The 26,876-nt window shown below is 47.1% G+C and overlaps 2 protein-coding genes across 2 annotated transcripts in view; one reads left to right on the top strand and one right to left on the bottom strand.

The window, feature by feature from the left end:
* Positions 1 to 292: 292 nt before the first annotated feature.
* On the top strand, positions 293 to 25,544 carry LOC115326762 (dihydropyrimidinase). Its single transcript, XM_029987706.4, has 13 exons — positions 293 to 593; positions 8,451 to 8,545; positions 9,072 to 9,145; positions 11,823 to 11,933; positions 12,590 to 12,757; positions 13,395 to 13,537; positions 14,628 to 14,696; positions 15,455 to 15,732; positions 17,062 to 17,203; positions 18,148 to 18,231; positions 18,687 to 18,950; positions 19,295 to 19,511; positions 24,509 to 25,544. The coding sequence occupies exons 1-13, from the start codon at positions 591 to 593 to the stop codon at positions 24,592 to 24,594; spliced, it is 1,734 nt and encodes a 577-aa protein (XP_029843566.2). The 5' UTR covers positions 293 to 590; the 3' UTR covers positions 24,595 to 25,544.
* A 16-nt stretch (positions 25,545 to 25,560) lies between these two features.
* Positions 25,561 to 26,876, bottom strand: part of LOC8031503 (F-BAR domain only protein 2) — a 34,553-nt gene continuing 33,237 nt past the window's right edge. The window contains exon 20 of the mRNA XM_040219975.2: positions 25,561 to 26,099. Within this exon, the coding sequence (XP_040075909.2) occupies positions 26,077 to 26,099 (23 nt within the window). The 3' untranslated portion in view covers positions 25,561 to 26,076. The remainder of the gene's footprint in view (positions 26,100 to 26,876) is intronic.

The raw sequence follows: 26,876 nt of genomic DNA on the forward strand, positions 1-26,876 counted from the left end.
TACGTTGCGGTGAGGATAGAACGTGTGCGAGGAAGAATTTCGGTCGACACACACGAAGTTTCGTTTCAAAACGAGATGAACTGCGATGAACGAAAGCGAAAAAATGTTGCCACCCCATTTTGTTTTTTTGCTTTGACACCACTCGTTACCCAGTAGCGCTTTCAAAAGAACTGCGGCCTTTTGTGATTCCAAAATAGAAAGACGCGCGCCGTCGAACAGGTTTCGGTTTCGGCGGGTCGTTCGGGAGGAAACATTTCCCCGGACCCCTCGAAACTGGCGGTTCGCGAGGATCGGGTCGGCAACTCTGTACCCGCAGGGGCCGCGCCCGGCAGTGAAGTCGGAGGTGCAGGAGGAAAAAAGGCCGCAGCAACCCGTTGGAAGCAACGCGTCGCTAGTGCCGCCGCCGTCTGACGCTCCGCTGTACCGCCTCGAAGAGCTTCTATCTTGCACCGCCTTCAAACCTCGCGTGCGAAGACACCGAAAGAAAACGCCTCCATTCAATATCCTAGCAAAATTTTCGACGTGGAGTCTTGGAGCTGAACCAGCACTCGACTTGAAAGACCCGAGACCGGCCGGTTGCGACGTCCGACATGGTAAGACTTTTTGTAGTTCTTTTTCGCTCGCTTCGCATCCGGGGCTTGGAATTGCGGCTTCCTTCATGAGCAGATGTGACCACGGTGGGTCTCTTTAATAATAATAAAAAAAAAACACTCCTAAAACCGACGTGGTACCGCTGAACAAGACGCACAGTTGGGGAGAGATCGGTCGCCGCACCGGTCTCTCGCTGAATGATCGCATGGTCATCGGTTGACACGAAGGTAGTTGGGCGGCGAGCCCGGGCAAGTTGGGTCGCGCATTCTGTCACACTATTGTCCGACTCCATTTTTGTCGTCGTCGTCGTCGGAGAATCAGCCGAGTCTCGAGGCGTGGTCGAGACCGGTCGCCACGGTGGTCAATACTTGTGTCTCGTTTGAAATGCAAAGCGCGCCGCCGACAGTTTCCTCCTTCCACCGGCGTTTCGCGAGACCCATTCGCACGCTTCTGGGCAAACTTGGCTCGAAGCTGACCACTGACCAGCCGTTTTTGGTCTACTAGATTTATTTTCCTTTTGAAAGGTTCGCAAAAACCGGTTTTCAAAGACGTCACTCGAAATAGGCTTTTCGTTTTGATGAAGCGTTAATTCGCGTTTCGCGCCGTTGGCGGGGCCATCAAGGCGCCCCCACCTCTCTCATTCTCTCCTTGTGGTTTTTATCAGTTATCCGTGACGTCGTATGTTGTCGTCGAAGCTATGGCAGCTGTTTGAAGTTCGGCTCGCTCCTTGCCTTCCAACTCTTCGGCCAAAGAACTCTGCGCGTGATGCCGACTTCTCGACTGTCACGACTGAGCGGCCGTCACGGTCACCAGTCCCGCGCCAGCTCTTCTCTAATCCGGAAATCCTGAAACGCCGTTTTTGTATAGTGGGTTTTTGTGTTCGTGGGTTGCTGCCTTTTCAACGACCAAAATGCTCCCATCTCTGTCGCTATTTTAAAACTCTGGCTTGTTCGACTTCCCAAGTGAAGCCGGGGGACTTGTTTCCAGCTAGCGTTTCAGTTTCACACAAAAAAAAAAAAAAAAAAAAAAAAAAAAAGTAGATTATTTGTTTTGTTTTTTGTTTTTGTTTACGCGGTTTTTCTTTTTTTTATTTATACAATCAAATAGCCAAAAAGAATTAAAAAAAAAAAACAATCTTTAGCTTTTTGTGAGGCGAACGTGCCTAAAAAAAAACAGTCTTTAGCTTTTTGTGAGGCGAACGGTTCCGAGCGATCATTCGTCCAACACGGGCCCTGTCATGGCTCAAGACATAATAGCCCAAAATTCGACAGCTCTCGAGGTGTTTATGCCAATATATTGCCGCGTGCATGGTCGAGAAGATACGCTTATGCGTTCTTCTGTTCTCGTTTTCACCCCACGAACCGTAGTCAGAAAAGATCGGCTCTTCGCGGATTATTACTAATTTCCCCCTTTATTTCATTTAATTTCATATATTTATTTGGCTCAGGACAGTCGGGAGAAGAGCAGAAAGGCCAAAAATCCATTCCAATTAATTAACAAAAAATAAATAAAAAATCCAGTAAAAGGCAATACAATACTTGGACAAAGACAACTTAAAAGGAATAAATAGCGACAAGATGAACATCAACAAGATACTCGCGCCAAGGCAATGTGAGTGAATGGCGGAAAGTCCTTCACTTCGTCACGTGCCGTAAGTGGGTACAGGGTGAAACTAGATGCTAATGATCGCCGGTGTGTCACAGTCCTCACAGTAAAAGACTGGCGATGGTAGGCGCATTTTAGGTTAGATATATGTTATCTTGTCAAGACGTACACACTTCAAACGTCAAAAGCATCGCTTTTGCCCCCGACAACCAACGTATGAACAGTGTGCACAACTTCCTTTTTTCTTGAAGTGAAAATGAGTATAGAAAGTTAACTGAGAAAAGAGTAGAAGTACAGGCAAGCTGGTGAATTGCCGGCACAGACGAGATGTTGTGTATGTCGTCCTCTCTTTTGTGTCTTTTTTTTTTTTTTTCCGGTGTCTCATGTTTCGTCGTTACTTACGTCTGCTATTCGCGACTCCAGCGAAAATCGACGCCGCGTGGCGGCAGCGCCGAGAAGCTCAGAAGAGGAGGTCGTTTCGACCCTGTCGTCTGCTATCGCGGCTTGGTTCTCGTAGGCAGCATAGAAACAAACATCGTTTCCAGTAATTATTTTTATGATTCCGCAGTGTCATTCCTACGCACTTTCTAGAAGAAGGTTTCTACCGTCGGAAAATCGCTTTGCCTTCAAATATAACACTGATTTTAAGCTGCAGTGCAGGGATTTGTGGTGGTCCGCGTGCTGAACGACCAAACGGACCTCCTTTCGTCCGCCATTTTTTCTGAGCAGCGCGCCCTCTAAAGTTCGCTGGAGTTGGGAAACCCCGAGCGTAAACGATAGGGAGGCTAAAATGACCTTGCTTAGTCGGTCTGCCCTAGCTCTTTCCCGAACATTCTAGATCCTAGGTGGAATATTCTAGATGACGAGCATAGTAGGTAAAGAGCCGAGCGCCGTATTGCCGATTCATTCGCTGCTTCTCTCTCTCGATAGCCGGCTGTTACGCCGACGCACCGTCGCTTGCTGCTGCCGCCGCCGATGCTCGCTGCTGCTTTCTCAACGTCTTTTCTTTTTTTTTTTCTTGCACAATTTTGCTTCCATTACATCTTTAGTTCATTTCGTTTTATCCTGCCTCTTCGTCTGCCATTCGTCACAATATATATGTATATATATTTCAACTTCTCCATATAATAACAGTTTTGTTGAATGAAACCTTGTGCCGTTGACCCTTGATTCCTTCTATCCGCCCAAGAAACAATAAATCGTATCGTTTTGCAACCGTAATTTCCGCGTGATTCGGTATAAATGTAAGCGTAAAAAAAAAAAATTTTTTTTGGCGTAGTTGCTGTTATTGCGTGGTCCTCCGAAGGACTTGCAACGTTTGCGCCTGTCGTCGGAAATAGCGCGGGCAGTGGGATTAGGTGACCTGATAGAGGATGGCTTGGGTTTCTCGGGTATCTCTTTTTGACGTCTGAAAACGGGAAGAAAAAAAAAATGTAGGTGCGAATTTTACTTTTTTTTTTTAAGCCGACTATAAAATAAGCTTTACGAGAGTACTTGATCGGTGCTGCAATTCTTACCTTCCATAATCAGTCATGACCGGTGGAGAAATTGCTTATTTAGAAGCTAACGTGTTTCGTCTAGCACACAATCGGCGGGGTATCTTTCGAGTATGACTTTTCTATCTTCTCTCTTGGCCTTCGAAGTTTTTACGAGAGGAAAGAGATTGCTTAGAATACAGATGCAGTAACTTTTACCGCTAGAAACTTGTTTCCCCCCCTTCGATAGCACGGAACAGAAGTTTAACCGGTTCAAATTTGATGACACAATCAATATGGATCAGGCAGGTTTTTCCACGTGGCACGTGTGTATCGATTGCTTGAGTGCTACCACGCGATGGGCTCAGCCAAATAGGGCGCGGTCTCCCAGGATCAGTGATTTTTTTACTATTATTATCGAAATATGTGCACGCTGGTGATTTAAAAGCCATTCATGGGGTACCAGACGTACAATCCTGGACAATACGGCTCGGGTGGACACCGGCAAAATGGTACCAAGTGCAGACTGAAATAACGGTCCCAAGTGAATATTTCGACACTTTAAACGCTTTCCACTGTGTTAGTTAATTTCCAGTTTGAAGTTCACACGTTAAATTTGTATTTTAATGTATTCAACAGTTTATACAAAATAACTAACTTTAATTAAAACAATTATTATTATTTTTTTAATGTTTGAGTTTTGCGGGTGCCGTCTTCGCCATGTATTTATCAGGAGTCGGCAGACATTATACGAGCGAATAACCGCCACGGAAAGTTGGTTAACTCACTCAAATCTGGTCATTGGCTTTCTAATTGTTGGATTTACAGGTCATGTTGCTATTGAAGTATTGGCGGCAGTTCCCATTAGGGACTGAAACAATTCAAATAGTTTTCCAGATATCAACGGGCTTCGAGGTAGTCATAGATCAAGTTCTGCGTTTCTGTCGTCCGATTTCAAAACTAAAAAAAAAAAAAAAAAAAAAAAAGAATGTCCACAAAGCATTTTTTTAACATTTTGCGTTTTTTTTTTTTTTTTTTTCGTTATGTGCTGAGCGTCGTCGTCATCAATGAATTTTAACTAGGCTAGGTGGCGCAAGCTACCGCCTGTTACATAGGGAATTGCCATTAACATCCATCCATCCCTACGATTATTAACCTGGCTCCGCAGCCAATAATATCGCGGCATTGGGCGATAAGTCCATAAGGACCTTCCCCCCCCCCCCCCCCCAATCTGCATTCACAACGCTTTCCCTCTCTTTCTCCGAACACGCCGAAAGACACCGAGCGTGTCCTGGACGGTTGGACGCATTAGCCAGGCCAAACAAACGCTCTGGCGGCGAGAGCGTGGGCAGGTGGCGATCGATACGACAACGCGTGCACGCAGCTCGAACCACACTGGCAGCGTCGCTGGTTTGGCTGTAATCGAAGGGTTACGTTGCCCTTCCCCGATGCCACGCCCAGGCCGCTGCCGCCGCGGGGACCCCAGTGCGCGGTCAAGCCGGAAGGGTGCTCCGTTTGCAGCGGTCGCGCTTCGTTGGCCGACACACCCGACGCGAGGGAGCTCGCCCGGGGTCGAAGACCTCCCGGCTTCCCTCGAGCCGGGGGCGGGCCCGTGGGTGGCTGAGACGCGCGCCGCCACTCTCCGCTAAAGCTGACAGTGCGGTCGGTGCTACCACGACCGCTGGATCTTGTGTTGTAAGCGTTACCGGTGACCCCCGCTCTTTGCGTATGGCTCGATCACGTGGAGAAAGAGAGGAGTTGGACTGGTTGCGCGAGCACGTAGCTTTTACCGCATTGTAGGTGGGAAAGGAGAGGGCTCGGCGCAGATCCCCCGCGGACACTCGCTGCTTGTTTTAAATGTGCCGCCGAGTGTAAGTCATTAAATGCTCCGGTTGCTCTTCTAAGCGGAGTGGTCCTCGATCGCATAAATAATCGCCGAAAGCGTGTAGATGAACTGTATTTCTCATCAAATTGACGGAGGCCGGGGCGGAGGGGACATACGTTTGGACACGCAGGCACAATATCCGGCATGTTGGGAACCAAGAAAAGTGCCCTGGTCTTCCTTCTATATCGCTCGAGAATGCTTTGAGTATATTGTACATTCGTGGGAAGTCGGACAATCGAAAACACAAGCAGCGCGTTGGGTTACGGCGTGAGCATGAATTGGAGCTCCTCAATCGAAACCGAAACTGAGCGCCCATCTAGTTCCCAGAGTGCACTGCCTGGCATTTCGCCGCGATGGGGCGCTTCGAGTTTTAAAAGAAATCTATTGGCAAATAGCTAAAAAAAAAAAAGAAAAAAAAAAACTTCGAGCTGTTACAGTTGATATTTTTTCATCGTCATTTAGCTCTCTGACGTGCGTTGGACGTCCCATAACTTTTCCGTTGACGCAATGCAATGGTATAGGGTGTTTTCACTGAAGTAATTTTTTTTGTTGTTGTTGTGACCTGTTTGGGCGTGCGCCGAAGGCGAGCCTTCCAAGGATTTGCATGGGGTGATAATTAAGTCTTACCACGCTGACATCTCAACAGGTTGCGATGTAATCCTTCATATTAGTAAATTTGTTTAAAAAACAAACAAACTATACAACATTGGAATTAACAACAGCGCGGAAGGACGAGGACCAGACAAAGGACTGACACGGACGTAGCGCTGTCCGTGTCACTTCTTTGTCTGGTTCTCGTCTTTCCGCGCTGTTTTTAATTCCAAAGTATGTACCAACGGTACCAACTCGCCCAAGCCTCAACTTTAGAAACTAACAACAAAATGGCGGATTGACTCTTTTTTTCTGCATTCTTTTATGGTTTCTGCACTTGACGTCACGACCAGGGTCATCAGCCGCAATAAAAAAAGTTCAGTAAGGCGGAAAAAAAAAGGATTAATCCTACTAAAGACGTCATAGCAAGCGGCTGGCCAATCGTGGAAGGCCAACACTTCGGGTCGCACTTTTTTGTATGAATCCCCCTTTGCTCCCTGCGTCAGTTGACATCAAATATATTAAAAAGAAGAAGAAAAAAAGGAAAGCTTTTGTCGCTTTTTAGGTGCTCCCATTGTTGTGTACTGACGGTTATTCCAACTCTTTGGTTTCTTGAAACTACAACTTCTGCGGTGTGAAATTAACACGGCTAACCGAATTCGCGGCCTTGCCGGCGCATCAAACACCGGCAAGGCCGCGAATGACGTCACATGCAAACTATGCATAGTCGGTGCCAGACATCTCTTTAGCAGGGCGAACGCTGGAGGGAGATGTAGGTGGTTGAGGAGCTTACCCCAAGTACTTCCTTTCCCTGAACTCCTAACCACTCGCAAAATGAAGCAAGTAACACAAACGCCATCCGCGAAACCGAAACCGAAACGTCCCGACTCGAAAGATACATACGTCACTTCCTCGTTTGCTTTCCAAACGGTTATTTCTAACCAACACCGGTAATTTCGGTTTCGCCCGCGCGCCGCTGACGCCGCGCGGGGCGACTCGTGTTTTCGATTTCATGCGCTCAGCCCGTCTTCCGTTTAATTGATTTCAGGGTAAGAAATCATCCGCATGGAATAAAACTCGTTCGGTGTTTCCTAAAATACTTCTGCTACCCTTCAAAGTTGTGGAACAGAGATATCCTTTTGTACTTAGAAATAAAAAAAAAAAAATGAACACAAAAAAAAGACTCTAAAAAAAAGAATTTATGGAACATTTTGTTACTTCCATTTGGCGTGGCTTGGCAAATAAATGATCTTGACCAGCATTGAGTAGCGGCAAACGAGTCATGGACAAAAATTTTCCTGTATCATCTGGTTGCGGAGAATCATAGCAGACTGGGTACTATATAATGTCAGCTTTGATTGCAATTCTTTCTTTGAGCTATTTCCTGCAACGTATAAAACCTTTACTGCTTGGATAATTATTGTGACGCAATTGTTCCGTTCTCCTGCAAACTGTGTCCGACTGCTACGGCGGGAGAATAAATTACAGGATTCCATGCGTTACAACCAGCTGCCAGACTTTTTTTTTTTTTTTTTTCCATACTTTGGGATTTAGTTAGAGTACAATCATCTAGGAAATTGGAATTTTGTCAGGACGCAAAACACACTGATTGCAGTTGCCGTGACGTTGACCAATTTCACTTTTTCATTTAAAAATACGTAGCTAGCACAGATGTCATATCAGCAGCTGTGTGTGCCTTCAGCAGTAGACATTTACCGAGTTGGTCTGTTTTTCTCGGCAAGAACAAAGTAGGAATCAGCACCAACATGATGGCATCACATCCAGGCCAATATGTTGTTAGTATCATGAATATCGTTATTGTTATTAATGTATTTGGAATTATTATTATTATTATTATTAAGATCATCTTTGGCATGTTAATTGTACCAAGCCTGGAGCTTTTGTACTTCTGAAGTGCATGAAACTGGACGATACATTTTGCAGAGAGGCGAATTTGTTCAAACAAATACCATATCTATACCTTATTTCATAAATTTCATACGCAATTTAAAATGTTTTACACGCTACTATAATCAGGTACAGGATTGTGTTGGAGGCACAACCTCTAGCACATGCTCGTTGTTTTTTGTGCTTTTACAGGGTGTGTTCATGAGACCCCAAAGTGTCAGCGCTTAACTTGTATAGACTATAGCATGAGTGCGATTTAATCTTTCGTGTAAACAAGGTGCTAGATGAAGCTATATGCCAGGAGTTTTGGCAGTGTCATACACTGTATTTGAACAACCTGTTGTGGAGACAAAGCTTGCATTGCTCGAAAGCCTTTCCGTCCTTTGGTTTTTCAGAGTACGCAGACGAGGCTGCTGATCAAGGGAGGCCGGGTGGTCAACGACGACCTCATGATGGAGGCCGACGTGTTTATTGAGGACGGAGTCATCAAGTGAGTTGGCTCCTCTGAACAATGTGTTGCAGTTGCAGCTACATGCCTCAACAATTGGAGAAACCTAGAAATTGATCCGTGTGTTTGTGTCACTGCCAAGAACGGTAAGAAAGAAGAACATCTTCGTACTCCTGGACAGTCTCATGCACCATCAACCTTTTCGTAAAATAAACTCATGCCTTTGTACCACCGTCTAACGATTCGCAAGTGGGATGATGGCATTTGGTGGGTGATGTACGTATGTAAGTGAGATCTCACTTGCCTTTTTAGTGAGAAATCATTGAGGTGTTAATAGTAGTGCTGAAACAGTCGATCTGAGCTAGACCTTCTCACTTTTTCTTCAAATACTGTGAAAAGCTGTTTTTTCAGGGGTCAGGAACTCCTGGTCTTGTATATGTGCACATAGCTTGCATTGGCGTGCGTACCTGGCTTCCTCGAGGCAAAAAGATCTTTTGCACTAATGGTGGCATGCCCGTTCCAGTTTTGGTTATTATTGTCGAAAAACAACTGCTCGTTCTGAATGCAGACAGGTTGGCAAGGACATTGCGGTACCTGGCGGCACACGTACCATCGATGCCAAGGGAATGTTTGTCATGCCAGGTGAGAAGCCAAGTGGCAGAGGCGGAAGCCAAATGTTGACAGTTCATTAGGGGCATGCAATAATGACCAAGTGAACTGAGTGGTTAGCAAGGCTCTGTTGTGCCAGTTTCATCGCATTTTAAATTATTTCCACACAAAGCATTTTTCATTCCAACGGTGGTCATCTTGAGTGACAACCTAGCGATTTTTATGTTATTGAGAGAAATCGGTTGTCTATTTATACCACTTGTGCTATTTTGACAAATGCCAGTTGTCTGTGCTTTGCTGTGCCTAAAAGAAAAAAATGGTCCAAATTGTGTCACATTACACCAGAAAAGAAATCTAGGTAAATTCTGTGGCCGGCAGTTTAGGTTTACTGACAGTACTTTCTGACGTCCAGCTCAGCAGCTTTTTGCTGCGTCATGATTGTGCCATGCCTTGCAGCCGTAACCAGGTGCAGTTCGTGGCTTCCTGTTGTGCACTCTAAACGTTTCTTGGCAACGGTGAAGATGAATAAATGCTAGTCATTCTAGAAACGGTGGCAATTAGTTCATCGACAGATCATTTCATCGACATGGAATATTTCATCAACAGATTGTTTCATCTACAAGTCGTTTCATGGACAGCTCAGATTAGCTATTTTTTTTGTAATAAGCTGCATCAGACTGTTGTCGTGAAGCGGTGTGGGCAGGTGGGTCAGATGGGTTAACATTTTTGTAATAAGCCACCGTAGACTGTCAGTGCGAAGTAGCGTAAACGGGGTGGCTGGAATGGGTTAACATGCACCTGTGTGAGACACGCACAATGAAATATCCTTACGCCGTGCAATTTGCATAACAAGTGTCTATGAAACGTGCGTCCATGAAAAGTTGTCCACGAAACGTAATTCCACGAAACGATAGTAGGAACCCTTCTAGAAACTGCCTAGTAAAAGTGGTGCTTGTGCATGGTTTCCATTTCGTTAGCGAGCTTGGTGGGGAATTGCATTGTTATAAATTGTATAGATTGTTCTGTTTTGCTATGTGCCATGGATGTACGATTGTCGTGCTTGCAAGAGCTCCTAATTGTTTCATTGATAAAGCTAAAAACTATGATTGCTAATGTTTTGGCTTCTTGGGCAGCCGGTGTAAATTGATTGTGATTGGGGAGGCATCAATAATCATGCACCAATTTACTCTGACTGCCTTCAATATCAGACGTCATGCTAATATGACGCTCCTTTTGTGATCTTGGAAGATGCTCTGGTGGCCACGCTGTTCATTACATTTTCTCTGCTTTCTGCTGTGACTTGTACGCTTTCTAAGCTTACTCAATGAGGAAATATGTAGCAAACATTAAAGAAATGCCTTACACTCATCATAGTTTTCTAGTGAAAGGTGCAGATTTAAATGTAAGGAAGTGCCAGCTAAAATAAAATGGTAATCACAAGACATGTTGCCTTTCTTTATGAGTTATGATGTCAAGAAAATGCTAATCATTGTGTTAGTACACGAGAAATCGGTGTAATCTCTCATTACTAACATTGCGTTTATGTGAGGCCTGCTAACTTTTGTTTGCTAGCACTATTAAGAACATACAAAAAAAAAAAAATTTACATTAACTTTATGCTGCATGTTTCAAGTTAGTCTGCAATGTGCTTTGGCAGTATTTAAAAACTGCAAAGGGGTTTCAGTGCAGTATGACTGCTATTCTGGGAAATTTAACATCCATCATGCAGTTGTGATTACATGACCGCATGCTGGTACCACTAATGGGAAACCGCACGAAACGGCTACAAAACTATGTCTGTGCTGCTCTACAGCTGCTTGAAAATTAAAAGTATTTTTATACAAAGGTGCTTTCAAACTAGGTATTTTGTGCTCCTTAAATTGCTCCAAAAGCTTAATTGCCTAAACCACCACTGAGAAATGCCATAACAAACAACAGTCATACTTTCGGATATTTTAAGGCAATATATGTTTACCATAGGTAGATTATTTTCTTAAACAATTGATTGTTGAATATTACTATGAGTCTAATATTTTTCTTCTGTAGTACTAAAATTCGGAGGGTTACTTTTTTTCATTAAGTACTCAGTGTTATATTAAAGATGTGGATAAGGACTTTTTTCTATATTTATTTTTTGAAGCGTCTTCTAAAAAAATAAGATGTTTTGTGGAACAAATATTTCATCCCCTTTTACTACAATGTGAGTATGCAATGTAAGACTTTGACTCAATGGAAGTATTTACTCTTCAATTATCTAAATAAATAATCTACCTATGACTATATATATTTCACCTCAAATATCTAAAATTGAAGGGAATATATTAGTAAAGCTACGTTGGAATATCTGTTTTTACATTTCTTATGATTGAAAAACCGCATTACTGTTGATTAGTACTATATAGGCACGAGCACATCATGTGGGTCAGTATAAAGAGGCTTCATACAAAACTATAGGTTGTTGAGAAATCTAATTGATACCTCCTTCCCGCTTTTCTTGTGCGTGCCCTTTTTCCTTTCGCACCGTCTCTCTTAGGTTGTACCTGACTATGGCGTAAAACAGTAAAGGAACTCGTGATAGCCATGGCTACTTTATATAAGCTCAGTGCAGAGTTTCTGTGCATCACTTTTGCGATTGGCTGGACTGCACGAGCATCCGTTGCATTATTTGGATTTAGTCCGGACCACTTAGAGAGGCCGTGTTTGGTTTCAGGTGGCATCGACACGCACACCCACTTCGAGTTCTACTTCATGAGCTCGAGGACCGCCGACGACTTCTACACGGGAAGCAAGGCAGCCCTCGCCGGTGGCACCACCATGATCAGTGAGTATTGTCGGCGTCAGTCAGTGTGCGACTCGTCTTCACCATCGTTTCTCTCTCCCGATACAACGTGTGGTACAAAAGAGAGAGCGCATGAAGAAGTTTCAGACTGGGGCCGAAAAAGCATTGCAAGAAAAGAGGCTGGATTACCTATATATTTGGTTAGCTTTTTGAAGAATCTACCTGACAGTCTTTACTTGGCAAGTGTGATTGAGCAAAGCTTGTTTCACAAACCTGTCCTTTATCTTTTAAAACTTTTGTAGCCCCGTGAATAAGAAAACTTAAGTACAATATGACTCTAAACTTGGAAAGTTTCTTCCGTATTGAAGAATTCAAAGGACAAGAAACCTCGTTTCCACCGTACGAGTGGATCAACTCCGTGAGCGGTGTGGCACGCAACGGCTCATTGGTACGGCAAGATAGTGAGCCACACCGCAACGGCAAACTGCCCACAGTTTGCCCGTCCTGCACCACATGGAGCACATTTTTGAAAGGGTTCATCGTTAATATGTAGAAGAGGTTAAACACTGCCTACTTGAAGGCATTACAAATTTCGTTTGATCTCTCAATGAATTGAGAGGCGAAAATGCACGGATATTAGCTGCGTGCAGTGCTGCAAGGAAAGGCTTACCGAGTGATTCGTCTCACGGTCTTTGCAGTTGACTTTGTGAGCAAAAAGTCGCACAGCATGTCGGTGTTGGAGGCCTTTGAGGACTACCGGAGCCGGGCAGACGAGCGCATCTGCTGCGACTATGGCCTTGCGGTCATCCTAAACGACTACAACGACGAGGTCTTCAAGGAGATGGAGATTCTCACTAGGGAGAAAGGTCGGGCTCTTGTTTGACACATTTCGAAAACAAGCATGACTGCGTGCGTGAAGAATGTTAAGTTTTGAAGCTTTCTGCCAGCGTTTATGCCTACTAAATAATCGTGTCAGCTGATCTCCAAAGGCCTGTTCGCATACACACTGCGGCACTATAGACGCTGATTTTGCTCCATGTGAGCAGCATATCAGCGTTCCGATGCATGTGCGCCTGCCTTTGCTTACACACGCAGTGCAGCGCTAACTCAATGCTGAGTCAACACTGGCAGTAGCACTCATGTAGTGATGACTTTGCATTATCTCAGTGCTGAGGTGCATTTCTGAACTAGCCTCAAGTTAGTTGAGGCTAGCTTGTTTTTTTGTTTTTTTTTTATAGTAAAAAAAGAAAAGAAAAAGCTGCATGGACACTTTTTTTTTTTTAAGCTTGCTCGAATGAGCGTTTGTTTTTATTCCATTGCTTCCCTATTCCTCCCTCTATCTTATGCGAGGAAATTTTAATTTTTGCATGACAGAGTGAAAAATATGCAATCGCATTCGTAGCAGTGCAGCTGGTAGTAGAGAGGTGCCGTTTCTCGGCACTGCACCTGGGGGTGAGGCTGCTTTTGTGGATTTGGGGGTGCTGATGGGGTCTTCCGCCCCAGGCGTGAACGCGTTCAAGATGTTCATGGCATACAAGGGCCAACTGATGATGGAGGACAGTAAGCTGATCCAGGCCTTCAAGGCGTGCAGCAAGCTCGGCGCCCTGGCACGGGTGCACGCCGAGAACGGGGACATCATCTACGAGGTGGGCCACCCCGTTGGCAATTTTTCGGCGATGTCAGCCCCAGCGATGTCGGTACACCACACACGCATTGTCAGCTGGGAGAATGTTTTGTTGCGCACGCTTACTAAGGCCGCAGAATTCACGAGTACCTGCAGCCATACCAAAGAAGGAAGTTGTTGCCGTTTCTGCCGTGCTGTTACTAATATGGCTGATCTGTGGGCTGGGTATATTCGAAAACTATGCTTTTCGATACTCGCTTCGTTATGAACTTCGATAGTCGCTTCCTACCGAGAGCATCCGTGCCCTGCTGAAAAGCAATACCCGCAGAACCCCTCGGGCATTGCTTCCCCACGATGCATAGGTGCTCGGTGCGAAGCGCACTCAACGGGGCTTACTCGCAGCGATGTCTTGACAGACTGTGTTCATCATTCGTGCCTGCTTTTTTTGTGAAAGCTTTGAAACTGGAGAAAGAATATTTGCATATAGCAAGCAGGTTTATAAATCTCCTTGATTAGGATAGCTGCAACAACAATTCATAGATATAGGTACTTAAAAATTAACTGAGCTTAGAAGTGGGTAAGTGGGAGGTTGGGAACAGCCTGTATGAGTTCGCCTGAATTTTCGTTTAAGCATAGTCCACAGGAGTAAGAGGCTTTTAGAAACTTGTTGATACTTAATTAGAAAATATTTGGCCAAAACCACTCTCCGCTTTGAATTTGCTTCAAACTCAAAATTCACTATTTGCACATGCCTAATGTTGGCACTTCCTATTACTGTCTGGTTGCCATTAAATTGGTGTATTTTTAAAAAAAGAGGAACACTGAACACATTTCATGTGACGTTACGAAAAAAGTACTCAGCAGAAAGAGCCATACTATAATACTATGATAGAATACTATATAATAGAATACTATAAAGAATAGAATATAATACTATAATAGAACAAAAATTATTTTGTATCATTGAAAGTTTTTTAGAGTGTTAATGTGCCGTGATCTGCAACGACGGGCATATTTTTGCCCATGTAAAGATGAAACAAATGAAGTGCTTTTCGGGCTTTGTTGATGAGCTTCAAATGTCTCTGTTTTGTCCAATAAATGGACATTGACAGAACCAGAAGAAGCTGCTCTGCATGGAAATCACGGGACCCGAAGGCCACCTGTACAGTCGTGAGGAAGAGGTGAGGCCTTTCTGGGATGGCCACCGAGTTTTTTCGGTTCCGTCTCAATCGATTCTTACGCTGGGAGCTCAAGTCAAGATATCACCAATTGAAAATCTTTCTCCGTCTTGGGAAATAATTTTCTAATACACACTCTTCATGTTCATGTAGTTTGTGCAGCCATATAAGATGCAAACCCTTAATCTACGAGGCTGGGTATAAATTGTCCCAGTGCATTAATGAGCCTTTTGTTTTTCCTGGATCCGGTTTCTTTTCTAAACAAAAATGCGCACTGCTGCTTTCTGGCAATCCACAAATTTGTCAGTTCTCGAGGTCGCACGAAAGAGGAGCAGCGAATGTTGTCGCTCGACTGGAATGATGTGCCCTCCATGCCAGAGAGGCTCGCTCGGCGACGGACTATTCGCAACTGCAATGCATGGCATTTAGTCCACTTTCTTTCGTTTCACATTTTGGCCACCAGACCATGGCAGTTTTCGCTGCACACTGGTATTCCCGCTTCTGGATGGATAGTGTCACCTCCTCTGGAGTTGCACATAGCCAAAGCTACACGCTGCCAATCTCGATCCCGGCCGCATCGGTGCTTGGAGAAGCGTGCACCGATAGTGTACGTGATGTGTCACATGGTTTCTTAATGGCTCATAACTGGCCCTGACCACCGACAGCTTCGGGTGGTTGTAGGACGAGACAAGGTACAGGGTCAGATGCGAACGACTCGGGACCGGACGGCGCAGTGAGGCCGGGGGGTGCTTTGTTTGCAGATCGAGGCGGAAGCCACCCACCGGGCCATCGTGTTGGCGAATCAGGTGCACTGCCCGCTGTACGTGGTGCACGTAATGAGCAAGAGCTCGGCGGACGTGATCCTGCGCAAGCGTGCCCAGGGCTGCATGGTGTTCGGGGAGCCGGTAGCCTCGGGGCTGGCCACGGACGGCTCGCATCACTTCAGCCGCTGCTGGAGACACGCGGCCGCCCACGTCATGTCCCCACCCCTGCGGCCGGACCCGGACACCAAGAGCTACCTCATGGACCTGCTCGCCAGGTGGGAGCAATACCACCCAGAAGATCACACCATGCGCACCACGTCGTCGTTAGTAGACTCCCGACCCGCCCCTCGCGGCAAACACGTTGAAGCTCTATAAGATAGAGTGGCAGACGCGTCCATGCTGGAGTCACCGCCTGCTAGCATTGTATCCGTTGCGCGGGCTGCAACACGCGCTGGCGCCTTGCAGCGTCGAGTGCTCAGGAATTTTGGTTTTCGAATGGTCGCCATTTGTACCCACTCTAGCACTGAACACAGGAACGGCAGCTCGGGGAATGGAGTACCGGTAGCTTACTTTGTGGCCCTTGTGGGGTTCCAAATAATTAATAAAATCTTTTTTTTTTCAATTTCTTTAAATATATGCTAGTGCGCTTCACACGGGCAATTATACGGTATAATTTTGTTTCCTGCATTATTAGTAGGACTTTGTATTTTCAGAGAGGGGAATCGGTGGCTGAGCGGGCTAGTGGACACCAGCTCGGAGCATGTGGAGCGAAAGCTCATGCTCCAGAGCAAAGGGAACCTGGGTTCAATCCCCACCACAGCCGGTTTCAATTTGGACGAGCATCGTACCGGAGTGCAGTCATGCGTTGCTACTGCGTGATGCACGTTAAAGACTCCAGGCTAGCAGTTATACTGCACTGGCTAAATTGCTCATCCACTAGCCGAGACATTAGCCGAGACATCAGACGCCCATTGAGGCTGACTAACTTCGGGCTGTATGAACATGCACGTAACATTATTATTATTATATATATTTTCAGTTTACTTTTTCTGAAATTTGGAGGGTGTTTTTCGGAGTTTATTTTTCGCTGAAGGTTTATTGGAGCTTTTCTTTTTAAGATTCCCTGTTCTTTGAAATTCAAAGCTTGTGTTACTATATTTGCAATTTTCAAAAATTCAAAAAGAAAATAAAACATTCCGTTAGGACAAAGTGATTTGTTGTGAAGGAATTTGAACGAGCTAAACGGCAAATCCGTTTTGTCAGTAGTTTGACATTTTAAAGGAAACTGAAGTGGCATTTCCTCAGGACTACAGACCCTGTGCTCTTATAAAGTTAATTTGTAAAACACCATCTTTTTATTTTTATTTTCTCATTGGGGGGGGGGGGGGGGGGGGGGGAGGGGTGACCTCGAAATTTTGAGTTCTCCAATAAATCTGAATAGATGCAAAATTTACCAGCGATTGTTTTTCCAATATTTTCGGATTCATCCGACAACATGGAACCCTACTTATGGGTCAGACAGCGCACACAGCTGCATCCCCTTAATTGGCCGACGGCTTGCGCCACCTGGCCAGCGTGTTTGACAGCGTCGGTCAACTTTGCAGCGGGGAGCTCCAGACGACGGGGTCGGACCACTGCACCTTCACGTCTTCCCAGAAGGCGGCCGGCCTGGACGACTTCACCCGCATCCCCAATGGCGTCAACGGGGTCGAGGAGCGCATGGGGGTCGTCTGGCAGAACGGGGTGGTGAGTCGGACAGACCCCGCTGCTCTGCCTCCTGTGGCAACTTAGCAACTTAGAGCTGAAGTTTGGGCTAGTTGGTATACAGACATAACAGAAACGAAAACAGCACGAGGACATTAGAAAGGTAACAGACTGGACACAGCGCTGTGTGCTGTCTGTCACTTTTTACTTCATTCTCGCACCGTTTTTGTTATGTCTAGCAGCTTGCCAAGACGCCATTCTAACCACCAAGGGTGTGTACTTTATTGGGACGTGAGCGCTATCGAGAGATGCGCACCAGTTAGTGAGCTGCATCACGATATCAACAGGCACACGAACGGGCTTTGACGATGCTCCATCTGGGCTCTGTGAAAGGACACTCGGAGGGGGTGACAGAGACTTTTGCTAGAGCAGATGTGCAGCTTCCTAAAATGGAGTGAAGCATGGCGGAACCGGTGTGCCATTTGTTTTTCGATTTAATTGACGACGCAAGAGCCAAGATACTGTGCGCCACTGCACTCACTCATTCTGCCAGGAGGGCTGCCGGCAACCAATTCGGGACAGAGTTATGAATTCATATGAACCATATGAACCCCAATGATAGAAGGAATGCAGCACCAGGCATGTGTCAGTCTTGTGCAGGCTGTGCTCTATGTTGCAGTCTAGGGATGTCTTGTTTCATACAATACGGGTGTTTTCTCCATGAATGTCAGAGTTATGTTATGCAGCTTGCTACAAGCCTTACAATGAAGCTTCATTCAACTTTCTGTGTCACAAAATAATCAAATTCATTGGCGGAGCCTTAGTGGGCGATGCCCATGCATGCCATTTTTATAGTTTAGGAAACTCCCGCATTACTTGTAGGGGTGGCTTAACCTGAAACACTACATAATGCCTTCAAGAGGCATACGAGCCTTCGACTTGGTTGTGTGGCTGGTGTCCAAGTCTCCCCCTGGTCTTGCTCGCAGAACACTGGCAAGATGGACCCATGCAAATTTGTGGCCGTGACCAGTGCCAACGCTGCCAAGATCTTCAACATCTACCCCCGAAAGGTGAGCCAGCCTTCTGCCAACGAGTTAAATTTCTGCACAGAATGTGTCGGGCGGGTCGATGTTGCGGGCGCATTGCCAAAAAAAAACATTGATGTGCTTCATTGCTAGCACAACTGTAAGTTGTTAGGAACCCGACGATAACAAAGGTGGAAAGTTTGTTTCCTCTGGGTCAGTTGATTGTTACAATGGTAGTATTATCTGGTTTGCAGGTGTTACTAAGCAGGATCTAAACCAGTGTGTTGAATGTAGAAAATGGGCAGGCAGCCCCAAATGAAAAGAATCAGTCAAGCTAGAGCTGGATTATGGAACTGGTCCTAGCTGGATCCAATGGAATGAGGCTTAACCAGATTGATCCATCTGGATCCAGCTGGAACGAGACTTTATCCAGCTTGATCCAACCAAATCCAGCTGGATGATTGGGGATTTCACGGCCGCTTCCCACGCCGGTGTTCCAGGGCCGTATCCAAGCGGGCTCCGACGCTGACGTGGTGGTCTGGGACCCGGAGAAGGTGCGGGTGTTCTCGTCGGAGACGCAGCAGTCGGCGTGCGACTTCAACATCTTCGAGGGCTTCCGGTGCCAGGGGGCGCCGGCCTACGTGATATCCCAGGGCAGGGTGGTGGTGGAGGGTGACGAGCTGCACGCCAGCCAGGGGGTGGGCAAGTTCATCCCCATGGCACCCAACTGCCCCTACGTCTATTCTGCCATGCGGCAGAGAGAGGTGGGCACCCTCTTCCCAACAGCGCTTGGGTAATGGCTGCGGAAGATCACATTCATTATGCTGATCCCACGATACAGACCTTTGCACCGCCACCTTACGTGCCAATTATAAAAACTGTATGCCGCGTATTATCACGACGCATGCGCTTACTTTTAGTCAGCAAAAGCCGCAACATCAAATGTCCTCATTTCGTCGGCGTTTCACCGTCGTCTACAACAAAATGTTGCAATGACTCGGCAGTTGGTGTGTGCCCCGCCAGTGTTCGGCATTGCGACGGCACTGACATCACAGAATGGAGCGTAACTGTCCGAAGTAGCTCAAACCTTCACGTGGCCGGGTTGCAGGCGGCCGTGCCCCTGAAGGTGGACCGTGCACCACCTTCGGTGCCCGAGGACAACGAGGTGCCGCCTCCGACGGTGGTGCCGGCCACCCAGGCGACACCCCGGGCACCACGCCCCATGATGGAGCCCCTGTTTCCCGCCACGCCGAGAGAGTTCCACAGCAGGCCTCTGACCCGGGGGGGATGCAGAAACCTTCAGGACTCCACCTTCAGCCTATCGGGTGGGTGCCACCCCAGACCGCACAAAACCACAGGGTGGGCAGAGGGTGGCCGTGATCCTGGGGACGTCTGGAGACTAGTAGCTGCTTACGCTGCATGTCCAAAAATCTTGTTTCAAGGGCAACTTTGGTTAATATCGTTTCATTTGGGATTGCGACAGTCTTCTGCTAAAACAGTGTCATTGAATTACAAGGTATAATATATTTTTCGATATTGTGTGTAGTTATATAAATATCAGGGCTCAAAGTTTGGTTTCGGGCGTCTATGGCAAAACCAAAACTATCTGCTAGAGGGATGGCAACGCTGATCATCCGCCGTATGGCCGCGACACAACGTCACCATGGTGCTGTGCCAGTGTTCCTCGACTGAAAGCTAACCTGCTTGCCGCCCGCTGAAGAGCAGCTGGTCGCATCTTTAAAATAGGTTTTAGTGGAGTGTGCGGCTTCACTTTGACGTAACATTTCGGCTGCGATCATATTTCATGCCACTAAAGCGATACCAGTCATTTATTTTGGTTTTGTTTTTGACCGGGAGTTGCCCTTTAATACAGAGTTGCGCTCCTACCAAAGCTAAGCCAGATTTTGCGAGCGGCCATTGACCATCTTCGCATGTTTGCATACATCGCGTATTGACCGGAGTTTACTGCAGTTGATTGAACGCCATTTCATCGAAACATGTTTTACAGACTGGGCACATTTTATCGAAGCTCGGTTTAAAGAAAAAGGAACCTCAGTTTAGAGAAATGCCGTTTATCGAAAAGGGGATGCTGCTTAAAAAAAGCCTCTCCTTCTTAGCGCACGTATCACTAGGGCGCATGTCAAACCCCCCCCTCCCCCTCCATTTACGCCACTTCGCGGTGACAGTCTGCAGCGGCTCGGCTCATTACAAAAATGTTAACCGCAGCCGAATTCACAAAAAGGAGGTTCATTGGCATTTTCTCTAATCTTAGCTTCTTTACGAGGCGATTCGATAAACTGGGGTCGGAAAAACGGCGAAAATGAGGTTCTCTGAACCGCATGCCCTCATATTGACTGTACGTCCATCGCGAGTCGCCCCACACAATAGTCCCTCGCCTCACTCAGTGCATTCCGGACGTCTTCGCAAGAAGGGACGTCGAGGTGACGTTTAGAAAAGATGGATATTGAACTTAGCATCGGGTATATTTCTCATAAAATGCATTTCTGCATACGACAATTTCATCGAAATACAGCCGAGAATCTTTTTAACTGCGAGGACACGTCTGTAAATGCACTTTCCCTAAAAAAAAGAAAAGAAAAGGTGAATTTACGCAGTATTTACGCCACGACGCTCAATACAAGTTGGAAGCCAATTTTGTCTGCCACCACACGCCGGCTCAAACGCGAGTTTTATTTAGAACCCAACATCACAGTGAGGTCAAGATAGAAGTCGTGTCGTAAGCCTCTCCCATTGGCTGGAGGGAATGCGGAGGAGAGGCGCTGAGAAGGAGCACGAGAGAAGAAACCTGGAGAGGATGGCCCTAATGACCACAGCTGGTCTAAATTGCACCTGGCAGTGCAGATATTGCAGTCATAAATCTTTTTCTTTTCAGATAAAATGCATTTCTGCATGTGGTAGCTTGGCAGGCTATGTCATGGCGTCGGTTGCTATGGTTTGCCACTTGGCAGCACGATTTTTGCTCGCATGTGTTTCACGCTCTAGCGTAGCTTATTTAGTGGGCTCTACTCCAGAGCACGGTCAGCCCTTCCCGCACAAATGCTGCAATAGACATCTGGGAATCCTTCACCGCTTACAGGAATGTTCTACCTATGTCTGCTTACTTTTCTACAGGAATTCCTAGGCACAATGGAGAGCCAAATATTAAGATAAACTCTGTACGATACACCCAAACCACTCAGTTCAGGTGCACGTAGCCACAGGTTCTCTCCTGGCTCCACCGCATAGAGTTATACCCGTAATGTCATCTGCTATTGTTTTGCTGGTTAGGATTGTTTCTTTTGCATCTAATTCTGCTCTCTTTGCGACGATGCGCCGAGAAAGTGAGGAAGATGAGGAGATGGGAGCTTGCTGGGATTCAAGTGATTAAAGGGTAGACCTGAAGCTAGCTGCCTGTTTCCGCTGCATTCGTTGAACGCGTTCGAATGCAAGAGCCAAACGCCGGGCGCCGGCGTTCCACGTTCTGACGCGTTCGACGAGTGCAGTGGAGACAAAGGCCGCTAGCTTTAGGTCTACCCATTAATCGTTCCAACCAGAGCTCGACATTCTGGCGTCCCCGCGCGCTCCTGTCTCCTCCCCTCCCTCAGTTTCTCGGTGCATTGCTATTACTTCGCCAGTTGGGTTGCAAGATATACTCGAGAAACATTAACAGCAAGGACACAGATCCACTTAAATGCCCATAAGCGACGAGCGACGCAAATCTGCTGCGCTTGCCTCGTTGCTACTGAGAAGCAGAAGTTGTTGTTGTCTTCAGATTAGCACTTTAATCAAGAATGCGACTGACCAAGTCAGGTGCACTCAATTAAGACGTAAATTACTATGTTGTTTTGAATAAGTAATACTGCCCAATGGGTGACCAGCAAACCAGCAATGTAGGACTGTAGCTATCTCTCGTTTTACTTTTTTTTGCCAACGACGTAATGGCAGGGTATAAAAAAGTTGGTGAAAAGGGGCAGCCAGAGCTAAGACAGCATAGTTTCCAGAGTCTCGGACGATTCAAAATCATATTGGCGCGTCTCCTTCGCACAGGTGACGATCCTTCTCAAAAGTGACGATTTGCTCTACCAGATGCTGCCTTCTACAGCTTCCAAGGGCAGTGCGTTTTGGGTTGTTTGGGACAGTTGAAATAAATATGAATGAGATCGAGCCAGCAGGGTTTCTGGAACAAAAAGGTAATGACGATATTGTGATGAAATGCTAAATTACTTCGGTAGCTATAAAAGGTTCAACTTTAAGTGCGAGCTCCAGGCTTTCGGCAACCCTGCCAAGCATCATTCAGGACGTGCTCGTAGTTTCGACTTCATTTGCAGATAAAGTGAAGCAAACTACCTACACGAGTTTCATTGGATGATCTGCTGCTCTTAATATAATTGAGTGATTGCTATATTTGCTTTGTATAAAAAGGAACTTATTAAATTTTGCTTTTGTGTACAATTCTCGTTTAAGTGGTTTGCCTCGATGGCGTTACAAATAAACGAATAAAAAAACACTAGAATATTGTGGGTGATACTAATAAACACGGGGACAAAGTGACACATTTTTCAATGCGCGACAGGATAGGATTGGTAGGCACAGCAGGAAGTCCTAGTTGTCCTGCCTCCAGGGCAAGCTTCCAACCTTCGACAACGTCATCCTACGAGCTTGGAGTGTGCATACATGGCCAAAGCACAAACAAAGCCCAAAAGCATGTGCTCCGAAAGAGCTGCCCATCGTCCTACCTCCACCAAATAATACGAGATGTTTTTAGAGCACAGCTCTTCTTTTAGGCTCCTGCTTCTGGCTTGAGCGGCGTCGCTGTCAGCGTAACCGTGAGGTCTGGTGACCCCCGTGAAGTCACGTGACCCCCGTGAAGTCACGTGACCCCGGTGATGGCACGTGACCCCCGTGAGGTCACAAGGGTCACGCGACGTCACGAGGGTCACATGACCTCTCGGTTACGCCGATGGCGACGCCGCTTGGAGGGAGGAGTAGCAGGCAGGATGAGGCGAGGGGGAGGGGTATACCTTCCCCTCCTCAAGAGCTGCACTCTAATTCGGTGTTACAGGGAGTTGTAAACGGCTTTCTTTCCCTTCTTCCCCTATATACAGAATCTTTCAGTGCCCAAGAAATGTAGCATTTTTGTAACTTCACTTTTGCGAGCTGAATACTTTGTGAAATGTGAATTTCAGGAATATTTCGCAGTTGGGAGAGTTATGCCATGTAATCCTAATTGTAGTTATGTATTTATGTGACCAGTATTTTTTCAAATCGGGGAAATGAGGTCCTCGCAAAAATTAAATCGTTTACGTAGATTTTATCTTAATTTTGAAGCCAGCAAAGATCTGGAAGACCCAGAGGACTAAAGGAAGAGATGTAGGGGGTGGAAAGAAGGAAATTATTGTGAGAGGAGGAAAAGAGAAACTTGCTCCCTTGGGGATCCTAAACAGTAAAGGTCAGGGAGTGCCCAAAGCAGACAACTCAAGCTGCAAATAGGCTGCACAAGGGAGACATATTAGGGAAGCTGTATTACACAATGCATGAGCCCTTAGAGTGTTTCCCTTACTCTTCGATAGAGAAGTTGCCCACCCGCCTCCCCCGCTGGCAGCCTGTCCCCCAGCCTTTTTTGCGGCACTCCCCGACCTTTACTCTTTAGGGTTTCCCAAAGAAGTCTTTCCTCCTCTCATATTTTCTTTCTTCCTTGTCCTTTCCCAAGTCTTGTAGATTTTAATCGGCTTCAAATTTATTGCGTCGAAAGTCTAAATGCCACGGAGTGATCCCTCTCCTCCGACGATACTGTAGCCTGGCCACGCGCCGCTGCAGGAGCGAAACTCTGGCGCACCGCCACCAACGATTTTACACAGACGCACGGGTGTGCGCGGGATCGGGAGCTGGCACTTCTGGAGAACCAGTGGTGCTCCTTTTCGTCGTAAATAATGTGTCTCAATGTGCTTGTTTCCCTTCTTATTCCTCTTTGAAAAGATGTCTTCTTTTTCCGGTGGCACTTTTGCCATTTTCTCAAAATGATGCGGGTAAGAAAGCGTGTGCCAGCCACCCTATTCGCAGAACCATCGAGCTACTGGTGGCAACACAGATAAGCATTGCAAAGTGTGCTCGAATGTGCAGCCACCATCAGCTAGATGGCCCTGTCCTTCGCGTAGTCTGTTTATATCGGAGTTGCGCAAACTTTTCAGGCCCGTGACGCCCCTTTAGAGCAGTACGAAAGCCATCGGCGGTCAGGCTTTCTTAGGCCCCCGCGACCCTTACTTTGTGCACCTCAGATTTATATTGTGTCGAGACCTCCCATTGCTATGTACGACTCTTGCAGGAGCCCAGATCGACGACGAGAAGGCCGCGCGTGCGGCCATTCGCGTCAACAACCCCCCCGGCGGCCGCTCATCTGGCATCTGGTGAATGGCGGGGAACGTCGCCTTCTACCTCGTCGCTTCCTTCGGCCGGCCCTTGACATCTAGCTCTTTCTAACACCCCGCCGGCAGACGTGCGACCGACCACGCTCCCAGACACGACAGAAGCGCTCAGCGACTGGCTCGCATCCAAAGTGGCAACAAGTGACCTCGGAAGACTGTCTCGCTATCCTGGCGGTTGGGGCCACAAGTCCCCGCAACAAGCACGAGCCACTGCGAGTGTCGCCGTCGTCCTGGGGCGGATTGTCAAGTTGGAGAGCGAACAGCGGTTGTGCTGATCCACCACGGTGCGGCGACGCCAGGATTGCGGCAACGCGGCACTTTGACGACGTCGTCGGGCAGAAATCGAGGGAACAGTTTTTAGGACGCGGTGGTCGGAGACATGTTCTAGGCACCATAATCGTTTACAAACGCGCTCGTCTGCGGCCAGTCGGCCGACTGCAAACGACGTCAAAACATCATTTGCAGTTGCCGACGGCCGGAGAGTTATCCCACGTCCAGCACAAGCCTCCCACCTTGAATTCCAAGTCGGCTTCTAGCGTGCACGCGCAGCCAAAGCACGAACAAAGCCGACGAGCACGTGCTGGAAGCTCCGTGATCTAAAGAGGCGCTTTTGTTTCGCCCGTGACCACGGAGCGAATGGAGAAAGTCACTTTTTGGTGCCTCTCCAAACGTGCAGCGAACAAATGGACATCAGCAAAGCGAGTGGTTGCAAGTTCCCCAACAACCGCCGTCGTCTCTTCCTGTCTGCGAGCGGAGTTTGTCGCACATTCGTCCGGCGTGACTCTTGCAACCTTGCCTTCATCGTTCTCCACCCCCAAAACTCCCGCCAAACTTTTTACACTTTGGTGGCAGCAGCGCTTGACCGCATTTTTCCTCTACTTGTACCCCACGCGTCATTAAAACGTCCCTTGGGCAACACTGCGCGAACAAAGCACACACGGGAGTCTGAGTGTCGTTCTCTCGCGAGCAATTTTATTGCCTCTCGTTGAGAGCCGCTTCTTCCCATCATCTCTCGTAAAGCAAGCATTCCTTCAGTCATTAACAACAACAACAACAACAAATGGGTTTTATTTGTAAAGGTTAGAGGGCCTCGCGGCGTAAACGACTCATTCATTCAAAAACGGGTAAAGAAAAAAAGGTAAGGTGGTCCAACAAGCGCGTTTATTCCCCGTCTTTCTTTTTTCCAAGGTGCGTGTATATACAGGACCACTAGCGACGGGGGGGGGGGGGGGATACCTCGTTAAAAAATAACTCTTATGTACAGCGAACGAAGGGCACGCGTCGGATTCCTTCCGGAGGTCTCCGACGCGGGGGAGTTTGCGGTAAGGCGTTGCTGTTAGTCGCGGGTTTAGTCTCAGAGGGCCCTCCGTCGGAGGCGGCTGCTGGGCACGTCTGTCTCTGGGGTCCGGTCGAACCAGCGATCGGAACCAGGAGCTTTTCCACCGGGTGTTGTTTTCGCCGGGCACCGTCACGGCTCGCAAAGGTACTTGCCTGCAAGCAACGGGGGCGGCTCGATATGGTCTCCTGTGGCGTGAGAACTGTAGTGTGCTAGAGCCACCAAATTAGCTAGGCTTGGAGTTTCGGCACTCCGTTCCCCGATCTGCTAGTGGACGCCGCCATCTTGGTGCTCCGTGCAGAGCAGACGCAAGTGTCGATCGTCAAAATTCAATAATGCGACTTCCTCGGCTTTAGGTATGATGTTATGAAGCTCAGGTCAAGTTGTTCTGCTCTGTTGCAAACTGTTTTAACATTTCTGGTGGACGGAAAAGCGTTTCCTGCGATTTCGGACAAAGCTTCAGATAACTGGCAACCATGATTTTAAGCACCAAAATGGCTAAAGTGTCGTTACTCTGAAGCATAGCTTATTTAGTGGCTCTAGTGGCGGCAAGAGACTCCCAATGCTTTACTTCATGCCCAATGGGGCAAAGCCTCGTTTTAATGTGCACCACTCTTGGAAAACATTAAAGGGACAGCGACACCTCGTACTAAGTGGTATAGCGATGCCCTTTCTTTCTGGGGGGGCCAAGCTTCGCTTGACGTTGCAACAGACTGCACGGTTCATTAGGACATCATGTGCGAGTGGACCTTGGGGAAAGTTGTGCGTTCGTTAAATGGACAGCTTGCAAAGAGTGTGGCCATATTACGGACATAAAGAAACCCACTACAATGGAAAGACTGCTATAGGCGAGAGGCTTTTTATAAATTTGCGCAATAAGCATCGGTGCGCTGCGGAGAAGCAATACCCGCGGAAGCGAGTGCGCGGATGTT

Source organism: Ixodes scapularis, unplaced genomic scaffold (assembly GCF_016920785.2).
Source record: "Ixodes scapularis isolate PalLabHiFi unplaced genomic scaffold, ASM1692078v2 PGA_scaffold12__126_contigs__length_90152505, whole genome shotgun sequence".
NCBI lineage: Eukaryota > Metazoa > Arthropoda > Arachnida > Ixodida > Ixodidae > Ixodes > Ixodes scapularis.

Coding starts and splice junctions, on each gene's coding strand:
- LOC115326762 (XM_029987706.4), top strand. Junction 12,758..13,394: donor GATTCTCACTAGGGAGAAAG/GTCGGGCTCTTG, acceptor CTTCCGCCCCAG/GCGTGAACGCGTTCAAGATG. Junction 18,232..18,686: donor TCAACATCTACCCCCGAAAG/GTGAGCCAGCCT, acceptor CCGGTGTTCCAG/GGCCGTATCCAAGCGGGCTC.